The sequence below is a fragment of the Phragmites australis genome, chromosome 23, assembly GCF_958298935.1.
Source record: "Phragmites australis chromosome 23, lpPhrAust1.1, whole genome shotgun sequence".
In the NCBI taxonomy this organism is placed as follows: Eukaryota; Viridiplantae; Streptophyta; class Magnoliopsida; order Poales; family Poaceae; genus Phragmites; species Phragmites australis.
Genome location: NC_084943.1, coordinates 2,644,391 through 2,662,559, shown reverse-complemented (window position 1 = coordinate 2,662,559; position 18,169 = coordinate 2,644,391). Strand labels below are relative to the sequence as shown.

General features: G+C 41.4%; 1 protein-coding gene and 1 pseudogene across 1 annotated transcript; both read left to right on the top strand.

Moving 5' to 3' along the window:
- The first annotated feature begins 1,249 nt into the window (after positions 1-1,249).
- LOC133905753 (uncharacterized) lies at positions 1,250-7,125 on the top strand. The gene is made up of 11 exons (XM_062347516.1): positions 1,250-1,508; positions 2,627-2,796; positions 2,974-3,155; positions 3,245-3,985; positions 4,126-4,182; positions 4,787-5,144; positions 5,233-5,432; positions 5,726-5,802; positions 6,081-6,182; positions 6,352-6,547; positions 6,926-7,125. Exons 2-11 carry the CDS (start codon positions 2,637-2,639, stop codon positions 7,013-7,015), a joined length of 2,163 nt encoding a protein of 720 aa, XP_062203500.1. The 5' UTR covers positions 1,250-1,508; positions 2,627-2,636; the 3' UTR covers positions 7,016-7,125.
- A 1,775-nt stretch (positions 7,126-8,900) lies between these two features.
- LOC133906654 (uncharacterized) lies at positions 8,901-13,049 on the top strand (annotated as a pseudogene).
- The last annotated feature ends 5,120 nt before the right edge of the window (positions 13,050-18,169 follow it).

Sequence of the window (18,169 nt, the reverse complement as noted above, 5' to 3'; positions counted from 1 at the left end):
AAGTGCAAAGCGATGAGAGCATGGATAGTGACCCAAAGAGTCCAACTTACCAAGAATCGAATGATAGCAGCTCAAAGACTGACACCGGTGATGATGATGGTCAGGGCGGTGATGCTCCTCCATGCCAATCATCTGTCGTTCCTCCTGTGCAATTCACTGGTGAGAGTCAGTTTTCTCATGCCACGTAGGATCAGGACCACGATGCTCCATCCTCACCAAGGCATATAATACATTGTGGCCACGATGGACTACAAGATAGTGCGAGCTATTCCAGCAGCTATGGCATGGAGAGTAGTTCTGGATCGTATCCGTACCACTATCCTGTCCCCGATGCTCAGTCAAAGCCTCTTGTTTAGTGGGTCTATGAGTGGCAAGACCCTGAGTTTTATGCCATTTTGCAAGGACAATGGTCAACCACTTCTGCATGGACAGGGCAAACATGGTCTGAGTTTAAGGCAGAGTTGCTATCGACACGACGGCTAATGCTAATGTCCACCGATGAGTACAATATGACCGAATGTAATCGGCCCCTAAGCTGGTGGTTCTAAAGGTGATGCAAATTTACTTTTTGCAACTGCTTCATTTTCATACCATGTTGTTACACTAATTTTTTTCATCCCGTAGATTGCACGTTGCATGGATGCCGTGGTAAGTACTAAGGATGAGATGTAATGGCGTTTTTAGCTTTACTACGGATAATTCCATATATATTTATTAATTTCAGGCGTTGCATATGTAATATACGCATATATTCGAAGCAATAATTATATGTTCGTGCTTGAATTGCTATTATTATCTGTTTGTTGCCTTCGAAACTTCCAAAATATAGCAAAGGTCATGCCAAAATTTTATATGATATTAAAAAACATACCCTGGTTCTATACTATTTCCCCCATGATTTAGTGGTCAATTTTTTATTTATTATGATTTTTTACTTAATTATTAATAATGCGTCCACACATCTCGATAATCGCTTAAAATCGTTCGGTTATCGCATCAATTCGGTCGGTTACCGCCCAAACCGTTCGATTTATCGAGCAAACCGCTCGGTAACCGGTTGGTTACCGATCGGGCAAAAACTCGATTTTTTTGCTAAATTTCAAATTTTATCGAATGAATTTTCTTCAATTTTTTTTAATTTTTATCAGTAATCACGGTTAGCGCGAGATTTCAATTAACACCGGAACTCGATAACCTTAACCGCCTCACACGCGCAGTAAAATGGCATCGCCTTTTCTACCCACCACCACCTTCACCTTCACCTTGCCTCACCCCTCTCCCTCGTTGCCTTCCCTTCCCATTTGGAGTAACACTATTCGCCTTGAGGAGGAAATGGAGTAGGACCCAAGCACCACTTCTCCTGCCCGCGCAGATCAGTGCAGTGTGATCGTCTCCTTCTTTGCTCCTCCTCCTCCGTCGTCCTCTCCTCTACCAAACAGTAGTGGGTTAGTTTGTTTTGGCATCTTTTCCCCCTGGTCACATCTCCCTCCAAGCGAAGCAATTTCAAGGTACGCACCGTACCACTACTCACAATCGCATTTTTCCTTTCCTTTTCACCCCTCGTTCTTGCTGGTTCCGCGAACCAACCAACTCCATAAGCTGCTTCTATCTCAGCCGAAGAAAATCTCGAATCTTTTTCAGTTGTGGACGGTAATGTGTACTTGTTGGATTTTGGGTGAACTCTCAGTTCAGTGGTCTCGATCATGGTCGTCTTTGTTATTGATTGGTTCGTGCGCGCGCGGTGATGATTGGTGGGGGGATTCCCCTCCCTGCAATTATATGATGTACCATAATGTCTGTATTTAGGGCACGAACTCTTAAAGAAAATAAGGTTTTGTGGTTGCTTCATTTTTGTTTGCGAGTAACTGTGGTTGGTTCTTGAATTTACATCAAGTGGTCATCTAGGTTTTTCGCCGCTCCTTCACTAATTTTGCATGTGTGATCTTTGCCCAGTCAATAGATTGATGTACTTGTTTGGTTCCATCATTAATTTTGCCTTGCAGTCCCACGAGCAAGTTATGAGGGAGGACTGGGCCTTGTACCAACTCTTTGTACTCAAATATTCATATGAACCGCAGCACATTACTCATGCTGCATTAGTATATATGAACAGTCAGACAGAGGCACAATTGCATTTATTCGAGTTATTTCCTGCCCTGAGCCCCTCAGCATGTCATGTGCTGGTCTATTTTTCTCATGCTAAAACTTTCAACTTCTATTATCACAAAATGCTGCAAAATGGGTCACTCCTATGCTGCATTCCCAAAATTTTGTGCATCGTCATATGTAAAATTATCTCATCAAGGGTTAGCTCACTTTGATGCATAGATGTGCCTAATTTGGTTGCCTTTTGGTATGTTGTGAATCAGAAACTTGTCTGGTAATATACCGTGGAGCAAGTGCTGGGTGTACTAGAACCTTCAGCGTACAATAAGCTTTAGCCAAACCGTGGTGACTGTACTGAATTGAAATACTTCGCTCGTTTCTTTTATATTTAGAAAAATAATATTGGTAATTCCTAAAGAACTTTACCTTTCTTGCTTCATGCATCAAACATGCAAAGGTATGTACATCAGTGAGACAGTGCAATCTGTTTTTTTTTTCCTATTGTTTCTCATCTTGCTAGGATCAATATAATGGTGAAGAGTAAATCCTCGTGGAGTCAGATTGTGAAAGATGGCAGGCTGACAAACCTGTCTGTTGCCACAAGAAACCTCCAACCACAGGATCTTGGAGCTGTAATATTTGGTTGCACAAACAATACCATTGCAGAGTGTCACTCACGACAACTTTTTGGTATGGTCTTGATTTCTCTTAATCGAAACTCTTTTACAAGTTATGTATTTACAAAACTGAGCTACCTAATCGATGCATTTATTTCTTCCTGTCAGTTAAAAGATTATTCAATGCATTTCAAAGAATAGCAACTTGTTTGTAGTCACCAACTTAGTAACTATATGTGTCATATTTCAGGTTTGCCAAGAGCACATCTCTCGTATGTACAAAACATCAAGGAAGGGCTACCTCTCTTCCTGTTCAATTATGATGATCGCAGATTGCATGGTATTTATGAAGCTGCAAGCAATGGTAAGTTCTGTCCTGAATCAAATGCATGGTCTCACGATGGCAAGGGAAAGACAAGCTATCCTGCTCAGGTACAATCCCCGATCTCTGTATCTTTGGATGCCATCTTCGTGCTCAATCTCAATGAAATGACTCCTATACGCACGCCCTTTTGGTCTAGGTTGCAGTGCGAGTAAGGGTATGGTGCGTTCCACTAGCTGAGAGTCAGTTCAGAAATGCTATTATAGCCAACTACTACCAGAAAATGCCCGGTGTCCCTGGCCACAAGCTTCATTTTTTCCGGTTTGAATTGGATCATACACAAACACATGCTTTGATGGATATGTTTACTCCTTCGCCTTCTCCCAACAATTTCTGGATGCCCCCTGTTGCAGCACCAACTGATGAGCATGTGAGAGAATTAATATCATCACCTGTATGGTCACCAGAGTGTGAGGGGAACAATCATCTCAAATCAGAGAAGTTTGTAAAGTCTTATGCAGATGTGGTAAAAAAGACCGAATTTGACACTGAACATGCTAGCTCAGGTAATGAATTTTCTAATGGTTTTGATGGTCTGGATTGTGGAGGCACACCACTGGAGGGGGAGGAGTATGCACTATCAAATAAGGTGGTTAAAGTGCAACAACAACAACAATCTGGTCAGCAGGACAAAGAGCTTAGCTTCAAAAGGGTATTAGAAAAGTTCAAGATTTCGTCTGCCCAGCAGAAAAATTCTGATTTTTTTGCCAACACTACTGAAACTGAAGGCATTAATGCATATAGCTGTAACGATGTGCTAGAGGTCAATTTTGCAATTCTGGAGGGGCACTCTAATTTGCCAGAAAACTTGGATGCCGAAGTTGATCAGCTCTCTTTGCTGGTGCAATCATTGGACTCCGTATCCTGTACAGAAGACAAGGTTATAACTTGCACATAGCTGATTGTTGCATCCCATATATTCTTGTTTTGTGCGCATCCGTTCCAGATTTCAGTCTAGCTAACATGCTTAGTTCTTTTCTATGTATTCCAAAATTTCTCACATTAGTTTTGTTTGTGCAGTTGATAGATGTAGTTAAAGAGTTATCGGAGCGCATAGTGGCCATGGAGAAGAAGCAGGTCTCTCTTGACATGTTATAACCTCTTGAATGCCTTCTATTCGTTATACTGAACTGTGCAATCTTAAACTTATGAATTGTGTATCATATGCACAAAATAATTGGGAAATCTAGGAAATTTGCACTTTGGAAGAGATGTGTTGGTATAATATACCTTAGCATGAAAAGGCAAAAAGTAGAAACCAAGAGGATAAAGCAAAAGATATCACGTTTAGAAATCTTTGTGAACTATTTTATACATACTAAACTTGGTTGCATGTGTGTAAGATCGGCTTTCATCAACAATAGCTAAATTTTGCAGTTTAGAATATATAAATTTGTCACATGGTACTAAAAGTGGGAATCCGTAATATGCTTGTAGTGCTTTTAGTTCATGGCTACCTACGTGCTTAGTAGAAATCAAAGAAGCATGATCAAATGAAATGATCTTGCCATTATGCTTATAAATCGGTCTCACGTCTAATTAATCTGTACCTAATGATAATGTTTTAAACTAATTTTGCTATATTCTGGTGAGGAATATCATATGATCTCAAAAAAAGCTTGGAAGTCCTAGAAAATCAATCTTCCTTGGTGTTTGAATCTAATTTATGTTCAAAATGCAGGCTTGGTCCAACAAAGAAGTCAAATACCTACAAGGGGTGAATGAGAGGTTACTAAAAAGTGTTGTGGAGCTAAAGGGCACAGTGAAGACATTGAATTCAAAAATAGATCCTTTAACCCTAGATGATTCACTTAATCAGTTTGTTGAACAATGTTTGGGTTCAGAAGATGTCATTTATCTAGTTGGTGGTTTTGATGGCTTCTCATTTTTGCCATCACTAGATTCTTTTTCCCCTTCGTTGGATATACTAACGCCTCTCAAACCAATGGCTGTTGGAAAGTCATATGCCTCAACTGTTGCATTAGATGGCAAATTATTTGTTCTTGGTGGTGGTGATGGAGCTTGCTGGTTTGATACAGGTTACTAATTAGTTTCTGTGTTTAGTTTCATCATGAGCTCTCTGATTGCAATATCTGTCCTAATTCTGCATTTATCTTTTTCATGAAGTCGATTGTTATGACCGAAGACATGATGATTGGACCACATGCCCATCATTGACTCGAGAGAAAGGGAGCCTTGCTGGAGTTAGCTTCAATCGAAAAATCTATGCATTTGGTGGTGGAGATGGAAATGAGTGTTTATCTGACGTTGAGGTATTTGATCCTGCTCATGGAAAGTGGATAAAGAGTCAGCCTATGCTGGAAAAGGTATTAGTCTAAATTAGAAAAAATTCTTCTCGTGGATTACTGAAGCATTTAGTAGAACGTACATAAATTTGCCTAAGAAGCGAACAATTCTAGGAAAAACAATAGTCATCTATTCACGGAAAAGTACATACTTCTGTATTGAGGCAACAATTTATTGCTGCCTTTCTACTAATTAAGGATTGTATTTCAGTTTCCTATACTGTTGTTTTTGGAAACTATTTTCTCCGAGCCAGAAATCTTAATGTGATGAAAATTCTTTTTGTTTGGATGACTTCTGTCTCTTGTTTTTTCAGCGCTTTGCTCTAGCTGGTGTGGAACTTAATGGTGCAATTTATGCAGTTGGTGGCTTCGATGGAGTTCAATATCTGAGGTGCTGTCCTTTTGCACTTGTACTTTGATTGGTTCAGTTTTGAATTGGTGGAGATACAACAAACGTAATGAGTACTTATGTGCTCAAAAATACCTGCAAACATCTGAAAGCTGATGGGGGTGACCTATGGCTTAGTGTACATGTAGAATATCATTAGCCGATTCTCTATGGGTACCCATTCTCTATAGCTATCATGACAGGGAAATTATTAGTTTGTTAAAGTGAAAAGCACATAAGAAACATTTTTTTTACTCTAACTTTATGCTGTGTGTTACCAGCTCTGCAGAGAGACTTGATCCTCGTGAGCCTAATTGGAAAAGACTCCCAATGATGAGTACAGGAAGAGGCTGTCATACACTGGCAGTGCTTGACGAGAAGATGTAAGTCTGTAGCTCAATTTTTACTAGTGAAAATAACCAACTGTAAGATCTGTAGAATGTTCTCTTCCGGAAAAAAACAAAAAAGAAGCTTTAGATTGACAGCATAGATGCGCATCTTGGTGTATAATATTTTCTTCTGTTGCCGTAAATTTGTCATCTTTTCTTTCAGATTCTCGATTGGTGGCTATGACACTGAGGCGAAAGAAATGGTGGCTACTGTTGAGTTGTACGAGCCAAGGATGCCGTCATGGGTGATGGTTGAACCCATGAACTACACCAGAGGATACCATTCTTCAGCTGTGCTTGGTGGCTCGATATTCACGTTTGGTGGGGTCAAGGGGGAAGCCGATACAATCTTGGATGTGGTATGTGGCTACACCAAATCACAATTTTTTTACCATGTCCGTCTGGCTGTCTATATTGCATCAATAACACAACTAAACTGGTACAAAGTATCTAAAATCTAATATCTTATATTTTATTTGTCAGTGTTTGAGAGTGAGGTAGCCATTGAATTTGTACGTTTATCGAGGGTTTCCCAGTGTCTTTATATATCGTTTGCTATCATATCAGTCTCGCAGCCAGTGTTTGTGTGCAACGTAGGTTAGTACCAAGCATTTCAGATGAATATGAACTGTGTGCTTCCTTGAGCACTGTATTTCATCATTTCGTTTTTTCTGCACACAATTCTCAATTTTGTGCTGTGACTAACGGTTAAGCATTGGTGTTGGGCGATTTGTCAGGCGGAACGCTACAAGGAAGGGTGTGGGTGGGTGACTACTGAGCTGAAGTCAATTGGCAGGAGATGCTACTGCTCTGCCATTGTTCTCTGACCGACTACAATATGGACAATGTGAAACTAGTTAACTTCTGACAAGCGACCAGCAAACTGATAGTTAAAACATAGAAGGCTCTTCTTTTGCCTGAACTGACCTTCCGTTTGGATAGGTTTTTTTAGCTTTTTTCTTGAAAAAGGTCGGAAACTATTCAAATGGCTGGCTTTCGATCTTGGCTCTTGTGACTTTTGGTTGGTTGAGTAAACGATTGTGGTTGAAATGAATTAAAAATTGATATGTAAATTTTGGCTAGCTTTTGAATGTGTTGAGAAGTTAAAAAATTATTATAAAAGTTAACAACTAAAATCAGCTACAACCGTTTTTAACTAGTTAGAAGCTTCGAAGCTACAATATACCTAAACAGTCCTGAGACTTTGGGAGCTGTAGATATTAAGGGTCTGTTGCTACTGTAAAATGCTGAGCTGTTTTGGTTGCCTGGATTGATGATGCAGCAACACCGGATGCGAAATGGTACGAACAAAATGAGAATTCCATGGATGAATTTGGTAGCCCTGTGAGTGATGGTTATTTGACTTTGTCTTTTTCAGTTTTTGACTGAAGCAGATCTTTTTGTTTTGGGACACTATTTCACAACTCGTGATGATTTGTGAGGTGTCAGGCCTGCTCGTTCCATTGGTTCTTTCTAAATGGTGATCTCAAATATTGAATTTTCTCTTAAAACAAATGATCCGCACGAGTACTAGAAATGGCGAATCGCGCCCCTGACCGTTCTCGCGAAGTCTGCGCAATGAACACAAATAAAAGAAAAGGTAACTCTTTGGTGTTTATTTTGTGAAAAAACATGGAAAAACATGCAAAAATCCTCCCAAAAGTCACTTGGATTTTGACTTTCCCCCCTAAAAGTTGTTTTGTTGCAAAAAAACCCCCTAAAAATTTGACTTTGTTGAAAAAAAAACCCTAAAAATTCAAAAAACTAAAAAAAAATCACAAAAACAATTCTAAAAAAAACTAGAGACGATTCTGAGACCTTCTGTGAAATTTGTTTTTAAAAATAATATCCTTTGCATCATATTTTATGGAGAGGAAATTTGGAAAAAAAAGGAAAAATGTGCAGCTCATTTATTAACTCTTGTTATTTTAACTTTATCATATCTACCATTATTTTTTCTACACAAATAATTATTTAAGTAAACTAATAAAAGTGGTTTCACTAATTTTGGAGGTGTTATAAATTAGTTATGAATTAATCTATCTGCAACATATTTACTCAATCATGCACGTTACAATAACTATTTCAAGATTTCATATATTTTTAAAATATAGAGGATCATGTAAGAAGACTAAAAAATTTTGTTTCATGATTTTTGAATTAGCAAATAATTAACTATGCATTTAACTCGAATTAATAAATGAGTTACACGTTTTTCTTTTTTTCAAACTTACTCTCTATGAAATATGATGCAAAGGATATTATTTTTGAAAACAAATTTCACAAAAGGTCTTAGAATTGTCTCTAGTTTTTTTTAGAATTTTTTGTGATTTTTTTTAAAAAAATTGAATTTTTGGGATGTTTTTGCAACAAAATCAAACCTTTGGGGGTTTTTTTCAAACAAAACAACTTTTAAGGGGGAAAGTCAAAATCCAAGTGACATTTGGGGGTTTTTTTTGCATTTTCCCAAAATATAAGTATTTTTCAAAGATAGGAAATGTTCAATTCATTTTTTTCCTTTTAATTTGGTTTTTGACCCATAGAATTATAGAATTCAGAAAAAGTTTTGGTCAGCACAGCACCAATGTTACCTTAGATACAGATACGGTATCAGAATCTGATTTAAATTAAGTAAAAAAATTAAATACACGAAATATAACTCGAAATTCGAATAAAAAAATAAAAATTGAACACGGGTGTGCAAGGCGCACGGCGCTGCCTGTGTGCTCTCATTGATAGACACGAGGGAAGCGGAGCAGACCAACACCAGCACAGTGCGGAAGTAGTAGTCTCGAAGCCACCACCGAATCCGATGGCCGTCGGCGACAATGCTACTCCGGCGGTGGCCAAGATCTGCATCTCCGGTGCGGCCCTCGCGGCGCTCCTCCACCGCTGCATGGCCGCCACCGGCGACTGCGACGGCCTCCTCTTTGGTCGCGCCTCCCGCCTCCCCGCGCCGACCCCCTCCCTCTCCGACTACGACGACCACGCTGCCGCGCCGCCCGCTCCCGCTCTGACCATCTCCATCTCCGGCCACTCCTCCGTCTCCAATCCCGCCTCCCTCTCTGACCCCCTCGGCCGCTTCCAACCCTAGTCAATCCCTTCCGCACCCGCCACCGTCGGCTTCTTCTCCTCCCGCCGCCGCACCCTGCTCCGCCCCTCCATGCGCGAGCTCGCCCTCGCCTACTCCCTCTCCCAAACCCTAGCCCCCACCCATCCCATCCTCTTCCTCCTCGTCTCCCCGTCCTCCTCCCCCAACCTCTCCACCTACTCCTACGACTACCGCGCCTTCCTCCTGGTCGGTTCCCGCCTCGTGCCGGCCTCGCTCGACGTCGTCAACGTCGGCCCTGGCTTCCGGGATCAGTACCACTCTTTGTCCGCCGAATCTCCCATGCCCTGGCTGCCGCTGCATCAGCCCTCGTCGCCAGCGGCAGGTCACACTCACACCATTGGAGAGCAGAAGGCGGTGGATGAAATGGTGGACGGGTTTGGGATCGGGAGGCTGCAAGAGGTAATCGGCTCTACGGCAGGGCAGGCGGTGGAGATGGATGAAATCTATGCAGGGATGCTCAGGAGGCTGGAGAAGCTGGCCAGGGAGGTGGAGAAAAGCAATCTCCGTGTGCTCGAGCAGGTTGCCTTTTGATTCTGCAATTCGTATCTACTCTTGTTGTTCATATAGTGATGCCATGCGGATATGCTATTATGAGTAATTGGCTTGTTGCTTAAACTTCCTATTTGTAGAATTGTGCAAGGTTCAATAGAGAGCTAGAATTAATTGTTATTAAGCGAAGAGTGGTTCTGCATTTGGGGTCGATGTAAGAAATTTTGTATACATCTTGTTTAGGTTGGTTTGATTATGTCAATTGCGTTCAATTGTGAGTTTGGGACTATACTCCACACGTACGGTTGCCTAAATTGGCTAGTAACATTCCCTTTTGCATGGGCGATAGGCTATTTGATTTCTTTTCATATGGAACAGCGTTGAGACAACTCGTCATTCCAGTCAGCATTCAGTTATCCTAATCTAATGTTCACCATGCAAATTTGGTTTGAGGCTAAATCTTTGTTTTTTTTCTGTAGTGGATGCATTGTTTATTCCCAATTCATTCGTGTAGGGTGGCAAAGAAATCATCACATAGATCTACTATTGGCAGATTGTATCTTAATTTCAAAGCATGGACTGGGCTTTTAGCAACAATTTAAGGTTCAGCCGGAATAAGTACGGTCTGTGAAACACCGATACTGCAATCAAGTGACGTATCCGTATCAGATGCGGCATCCGATGCGGATACAGCGCGGATACATCTGATACAGATACGACGCGGATACGTATCCATTGAGTATCGAAAAAAATAAATCAGCAAAATACCGATACGTCAAGGATACTTCAGAGATACTTCTTGGATACGGTCCGACCCAATACATCTTGTCTTCGGCCCATTAGCTGCCCTAAACAAGATGTATACAAAATTTCTTGTCTCCCTCTCTTCTCGCCACACTGCCTCCCTCTCGTCTCCCTAGCCGCCGCCCGCACTTCTCCCTCTCGCCGGTCGCCACCACATTAGCTTTCCTCTCGCATCTCTACAATTGCCTCCCTCTTGGCTCTCACATCTCGCTAGGCGCCAGCCGCCATCGTGCCTCTCGTCGTCGCTGGTCACGACCATGCCAGTGGCCACCCTCACTTCCAACCGGCGGCAGTCGCCTCGCCCTCCAGTCAATGGCCGCCCCACCCACCCGCTCCTCCAGTCGCCTCTACTTCCAGCCGGAAGCCGCCTACCGCCCGCCAACCCACGCCTCCAGCCGGCAAACACCTGCCCGCGCCTCTACTCTCCAGCCGGCAGCTGCCCTCTAGATCTGGTGAGTAGCCTGCCCGCCCGCCCACCCCAAAATCTGTTATAGGATTGCAGACTGCCCTTGGTGAGTAGCACAGCCGCCCGAATTTGGTACTGTCTGGAGATGTACCTCCAGTGAAATTGATATAGGTTACTAAGGTTAGTGCGATCCACATTTGGTACTGTCTGCCCCTAAATCTGTTATATTGAGGATGGAGTACCTACTGACAGTAGTATAGCATATTGAATAGCAACTTATTTATGTTTTTTTTTAAAAATAGTAAAAACGTATCCGCGTATCGGGTTTTCTGGAAAAATGGCGTATCCCCGTATCCGTATTGGTGCTACATAGAGTACCGTGCCCATTTGCATACAGGAAAGTATATAACGGACTACATAAATAGCTACACATGTAGTCGCAAACCCAACCACCGGAACCAGGCTACTGCCACTTTCCGGATCTTCCTCCCTCTGTTGTTTCTGTTCAACCCATATCCTCTGCCTTTTCTCTGCTTAAACCAGCAGCGATGGCAGCTCCAGCCCAGCCTACTGGAAGTTTGTGATGCACTAGTAATCAACACTGCCAAGCCACAGTAATTTTGCTGATTCATCAAGTGCTGCCATTCATGAAAAGCCGGTGCTAGGTTCCCTCAAGCATTCATTGCAGATAGCTTGAACTTTCCCGTTTAGTATCTGCAACAGACTAAATGGGGAGTATTAATTACATAACTCTTTGAATCATAACTTGCTAAGTCACATCATATGGGCATTAAGGGCATGCAATTGTTGCACTTATAATAATTTTTTATAACTTTAATGTGCGTTTTAGCTTCACATTGGAGGGGAAGAAAACATTATTGGTGGAGTGGAAATATTCTTCCCTGCACAGGCTAATTAGATTTCAGTTGCAGTATTCATATTCCATGTTCACCACAATTTGGTGTCTGTTCTTTCAGATTGTTTGTCAATTGCTCTTTTTTGAACCGTAAGAGCATGCTCTCTCATATAGGGTGCTAGTGGAATGACTTCCTCTGAATAAATGTAACCCCCTGTTGCATTATAAAATTAAGTGTGTGCCCTCTGTTAGGAACTGTTATTTCTGCTGTCCTGTTCCTCAGTTGTTAATCATTCAGGGAGAGACATCTGTTCATCAGTTGTCATTAGTGTCTGTTCTTTCAGCTTGTCCCTCGATGGCTCTTTACTCTTTACAGTTGATTCAGTCATCATTTTGTTCATATTCTTTTGTAGGAAAATCGGAACCTGCTCCTGAGGTTCAGATTTGCGGGCTTGGAATAAGGCCAAAACTTTTCTTGGTCGTAGAAAGGTATATCCTGAATTGTGGTTCTGTTAATACCTTTTCATTTATTAGTTCCAAATTTTACTCCCATTTTGCACTTTTTTACTTTCGCCGTGAACCACTCATTATTTTGTGACTACCTACTTTTGTTATATTGATGGAATCATTATGAAGGTATCCAAACTTTAGGCTGACTAATTTGTTGTCGTGACTGCAGTTTGGGGTGCACCGGTGCACTGGCACTAGTACTTGTAAAATTTCTAAGTTATGTATTTGATGTCTTTGTTTGCATCTTCCGTATATGCTGATCGTTGTATTCAACTCGTTTGCAGTTTGTATTAATGCTGTACAATATATCATAGGTTTCCGAGTTTGGACCCAATGGTGCATTTGACTTTGATTAAAGCCATGAGAAGGACTCGCGTGACTCAAGATCATGTGTCTGTGTGGAAGAAGGTGCATGGCGGCTGGGATGATAGGGACGATGAGAGCAACACTCTGAATGCAAGTTGAGCATTCTGCAGAAACTGGTATCCAAGTGCTGCGTCGTGCTGCGGTATGCGATGGAGCAGATTGAGTTGCATCGTCGTCGTGTTATCCTCATCCTTGTTGGACTGAGTCTATATTGGAAGAGGGGTTGCTAATCTTATGCTGTCGTTTGTCTTTTCTTCTTGGACAAGAGCTATTACCTATTCAGTATATGATGATGATGATGATGTTTGGAAGGAGGCACTTTTAGCTATTCAGAAATTGTGACGACACTCGGGCACGTTGGAAGACGAGTGTTGGCGGCGCCGGACAATGCGAACCGGGGTGGTACCTCCCCACAACGGAAGTTGAGCCTTTCCCGGCTTGCTTGCTTGCTTGTCATTTTCATTCTATTGCTATGATTTGAAAGTTGCATTCGGTAGAATAGAATGTGACAAATGCAACCTCCCCGAGATAGTATGCACCTCGGCTAGGTGGACGAGGAGCAACAGATTCTTTTTGAAACGAGAGGAGTAAGAAATTCTTTTCCTTTTCGTTTTTGTATGCGTATAAACGAAACAAGAGGATGGGGGTTTTTTTTGCAGAAAAGGGGAGGAATTTCATTAATTTTCCGGCACAAAAACATCCCCATACAGCACATCCTAAGGGACATAAAGGACCCTGAAGAAAATTAAAATTACAACAAAGCCCTCTTGGGTCCTGTTCATCTTCCTTCTTGTCTCTTGTTAATTTCGACGCAAAGAAGCCACCCAACCAAATCCTCCTGTTGCTCCATGGATGGGGAACTCACCTAATACACATCTATGCATATGAAAGCGCATCGATCATCCCTAGCCGATAGAAGCAAAGGAAATAAGAAGACAAATCCAGCACCTCCAAGCCAACAAAGATTGCAAGTCCAGCACCACGAACCTCCGCAGCCGCTGACAAGCTACCGGAAACGAAACTGACCAAGGGGATGCGAAAAGAACATCCCTCCATTCGCAAACACACACACAGGCCAACCTTCATTAGAGCTCCCCCCCCCCCCTCCCCTCCCAACGAAACTGATGACAACAAACCAGACCAAAAACACCTCCCTAACCGTAAGAACATTACAAACAAACCACACATCCCACCCGTAAGGACGCTCATTGGACTCGCCAAGAACACCGGGGACGAATACGAAGATCCGTGCAAGGGGGAGCAAAATACTTCTCAGAACCTCACCAACGACCTTAACAACAGTAGTCGTGGCAGACCCAATGACAACAACAGCACCAACGCCGGCAAGATCTGAAGCACTAACTCTAAACCTACCAAATCAAAACTACACCTATATAACTACTATATATGAAACTAGCCCTCCCTAGACGTCGATCTGGCCCTTCCCCTACACTCCGATGGCAGAAAGTCAGCCAAAGGAGGGAAAACGGATAGGTCGACTCCGGGATCTAAGAAATCGCCTCGCAATCGTTTTTGCTACTATAGCTTGAGAAAAGCTAGCGGAGCCGAGCTCTTAGAGTATCACCTTGTTGAGTTCCCGCTTATAGAGAGGACAAGTTAAAAATGGTTGAACCTAGTTGTACGGAGAAAGCGAAGAAGAGATGAGGGAGGGACAAGAAGATAGGGTGCAAGTTGATAAATCTAAGTATTCATCGAAACTTTTTAGTTTAATTAATTATATTAGTTTTTATAAAATTATTTAATTTAATAATATTATTATTATTTATTGAACTAAAATTGTCGGTAGGAATACTTATATCCACCGGGAATACACCTCCCCGGGACATAAAAGGGGAGGAAAGCATTGAGATTGATTGATTCGTTAGGTCAAGTCACTTTATATTTTGTCCTGACTGGCGTCCTCTTGTAGTGTGTTGGTACGGTACAGTTGTCCTCACATGTCACTGCACGTCGACTATAGTATCTTTTCTCTTTTTTTTTTTGGCCTTTTCAGTTAAAGAAGCTAAATTTGACGAGGGTTCATATGTATGGTCAGGAGGGAAAAAAAAGTAAACTGATATATATGGTCAGGAGGGGGAAAAAAAAAGAAACTTCTGTTGGCACTAGTCAACTTGGAGGCTCCCTTTTAGAGCATGTACTCTTCTATACATATTTTATAACATAGAAAATATCTTATATAATAAATAGTATATATAAATATATGATCATCAAAGTGGTATGCATATTTTTATGATATATATATATATATATATTAAATATATTATATTTTATGTATAAATATAAAAATATTATCAAAATCTATTAAAATTGATGAACTTCTTTTTATTTTTTTTATGTAGTTCACATTGAAGTATCTTAGAATGAGTATATATAAGTATACTCATAGTAATAATGAAGTATATTCAGTTTATTTATGTGATATATCACAGTATGAAGTATGTATTCTCGATAGTACCAACTAGTTTATTTATATATATAAATATATCTTCTATACTTAGCTTATATCTTAGATATTAAATACATGTTCATATGGGATGATATTTGATGTGGCAATCAATTAAATGATGATAGATAATGAGCTAGTGTTTTATAGAAGAAACAAGCTAAGCTAGAAATCCAAGAAACAACTAAATATGCATCAGGGGATAGATAGTGTCTTTGATATAATGTTCTCGTATTTATTTATTGATTATAGGAAGCTTTCTAGACACAAGCTATATATAGTAATAAGAAAAAATCAAGCAGAAACCACACAAACAAACAACATTTGGCTCTACACTAAGAAAAACCTGGATGAAAAATACCTCTGAGGTTTAGGCGCGTAACAAAAGGAAATGGAGGAAGTATAATTATGTACATATGGCATGATAGGATTCAAATAAATTTGATGCTGGCACTTGGCATTTAAACGGGGTCCTCTATTGTTCTCCAATTGAGAAAAATATTGTCATGAAGATATTGAAATTTTGTAGCAATAGAAGATGACAATTGTTGAAAAGGTGCAAAGATAAAAAGAATGTTAGGTATTTGTCAATTGAAGCCTGCCTGTAGAGGGTTCCACTTCCATAAAGATGGAATAGGTACTCCAATAATAAGCTCTCAACCATTCACTAGGCCAGCTAGGCCAGCTGAGCATCTACCTAAAGTCTTTCTCATCGACATACCTAAAATCTGTCTATTTTAGTTTTCCGACCCTTATATATCGCGAATACAAGACTAGTGACTACGCATATATCTATGACATATGAGCATATTTTTCGCCTGTTTGTAGTAATTAGTAATGTGCTCGTTCAGGAAAGAGGAAGAGGAAAGCAACAATATAATTGAACTTCTTTTTAAGTCATTAAGGTATTTAAGAATAATGGTGGCATCGTTAAGCCAGAACTGCTAACAAACCAGCTTAGAAGCTGGTACCATACACCTCATGTGTTTGTCTTTGTTAAATATATAGGATATTGCTCATATTATCTTTTTTTTTTTTTGCAAGGAGACTCATGAGCCGGTTTGCTCACTTTTGACCTAATGTGTTTTGGAACCAAATAGAGTAAATCACTTATACAAAATGTTGTTCGACTTCCTTTTGAATGTATCGGTAAAATCCGCGCGTCTCAATATATGAGACGTTATTATTGGTTTTCTCATATATGCGCCCTGATATCAGAAATAAGCCATGGGTGGCCTTTGTGGGGAGAAGAAAAGAACAAGGCCAGCAATTAAAACAATTAAAAGAGTGAGGATGTTTTTCTTAAATACTACTAGAAAAAGGAAGCTTTAGTTGACGTTGGTGGTGTGCCGTACCTAAAGAGGACGTACCTAAAAAGGCACGGACCCATTCATTCCGTGAGTGGAAAAGGCAATGTATTTACTGTAGCATATGAACAGTAAAATGTGAGTACATAGACAGCGATTTACAGTGGGACTGCAGATAGAATACTGCAGCAACAGTATTCTGTTATACTGCAGCGACAATTTTACTGTTCATTGGTACTGTAGCATCTGATCTCACCTGTTGATTTTGATCTGATACCTGGGAAGAGGCCCTAATGTACTTTACTGTAGCTCTATGCAGTTGCTAGTTATGTCTGCAGAGGATCCCGATCGACTTCATTAGTAGTCACTCGGTTGCGTTGGGTCGAGAAGATGGTGGCGGCCGCGGCAATGATAAGGATAACAGTAATATAGAAAAAATTGAAATAAAATAAATAAAAAATAAAGTTAAAAATAAGTTGAAGATAAAAAGCCTAGATTCCGATGCACAATATTTTTTTAACAATAGGATTTATTTACGGTCTTCTTTAGAGACGGGGTCGAGCGAGACCACTCCGTGCGCGCCCGCTCCGTGCAAGCGCTCGAGCTCGAACGCGGGCTGGCTCGAGCGCTCGCGTCGTTCTTGCCAACCGGACTAGCGTCCGGATGTCGATGCACAATATTTATAACTATTTTTTTAAGAAAAGAGAATATAAGAAATATTACATGCTAAAAAAACAACTCTCCAAATAGATAATACAAAATGTAGTACATAATATACGGTTTGTTTAGAAAAATGTTGTTTTCTTGTATACCTCAAGCATACATGCGCACTATAGCGGAGCTTCATAGAAATGCCGAAGGGGGGGGTATACCTTCAAAATTTTGTTGGGGTATCTAACTAGTGATGAAACATTCATTTCATGATCAATTAAATTAATTATTGTGGCTAATGGTATCCGTACCTTGTATATTACGGTCCACCCGCACAAGACGACGGAACGGACTGCTGCGCGTCGCTGACACGGAACGGAACGGAGCCGTCCCCAGGGAGGGCGGGACCAGCCAACAACTGAGCCAGGCAAACACAAATGCACCTCGATTACTTACCCACGCGCCACCAGCCCATTGCGGCGTCCACATGTCTGTGTCTTGGGTAACTGATGCGTTGGGTATGTTTAGCCTTGACGTTTCGTACCCGTCCGCACTCGCCGGCTGTACGATGGCAGTCCTCTCCTCCCTCCCCCGAATCGTCCCCTCCCCACTCGAGCGAAGTGAGCCCTCTGACGTCTTCGTCGCTGACACGTGGGGCCCACTTAGAGATGACCCACGTGTCAGTGACCACGTCCCGGTATAGTTACGTGAGAGACCGTCTTCCCATTGAGATGCCTCTCCCGTTCTCTTTCGCCGGCATTTTCCCCATTCTGCCCTCGCCTGTGCTCTCCGTACCGTACCTTCCGTAGAAGCAGATTCTACGGACGCTAGATGTAATTCCCGTTATGCCCCCGCTGACTGCCTCGTTCCTCCGGTCCTCCCAACCTGTATGGGAGGGGCAAAGGTGGGAAACGGACGCGCACCTCGCCGCTCCCAAAACAACACGTCGCAGGGGCAACCTGGTCATTTCCGTTTCACACCTCACCGCTTCTTCTCCTTCTCGTTGGTTAGTTATC

Bases quoted from the DNA above. Each gene is read 5' to 3' on its own strand.
- LOC133905753 (XM_062347516.1), top strand. From the start codon at position 2,637: ATGGTGAAGAGTAAATCCTCGTGGAGTCAGATTGTGAAAGATGGCAGG. The intron at 5,145-5,232 runs GTTACTAATTAG...TTTTTCATGAAG, and splicing joins AGCTTGCTGGTTTGATACAG to TCGATTGTTATGACCGAAGA. The intron at 6,548-6,925 runs GTATGTGGCTAC...GCGATTTGTCAG, and splicing joins CCGATACAATCTTGGATGTG to GCGGAACGCTACAAGGAAGG.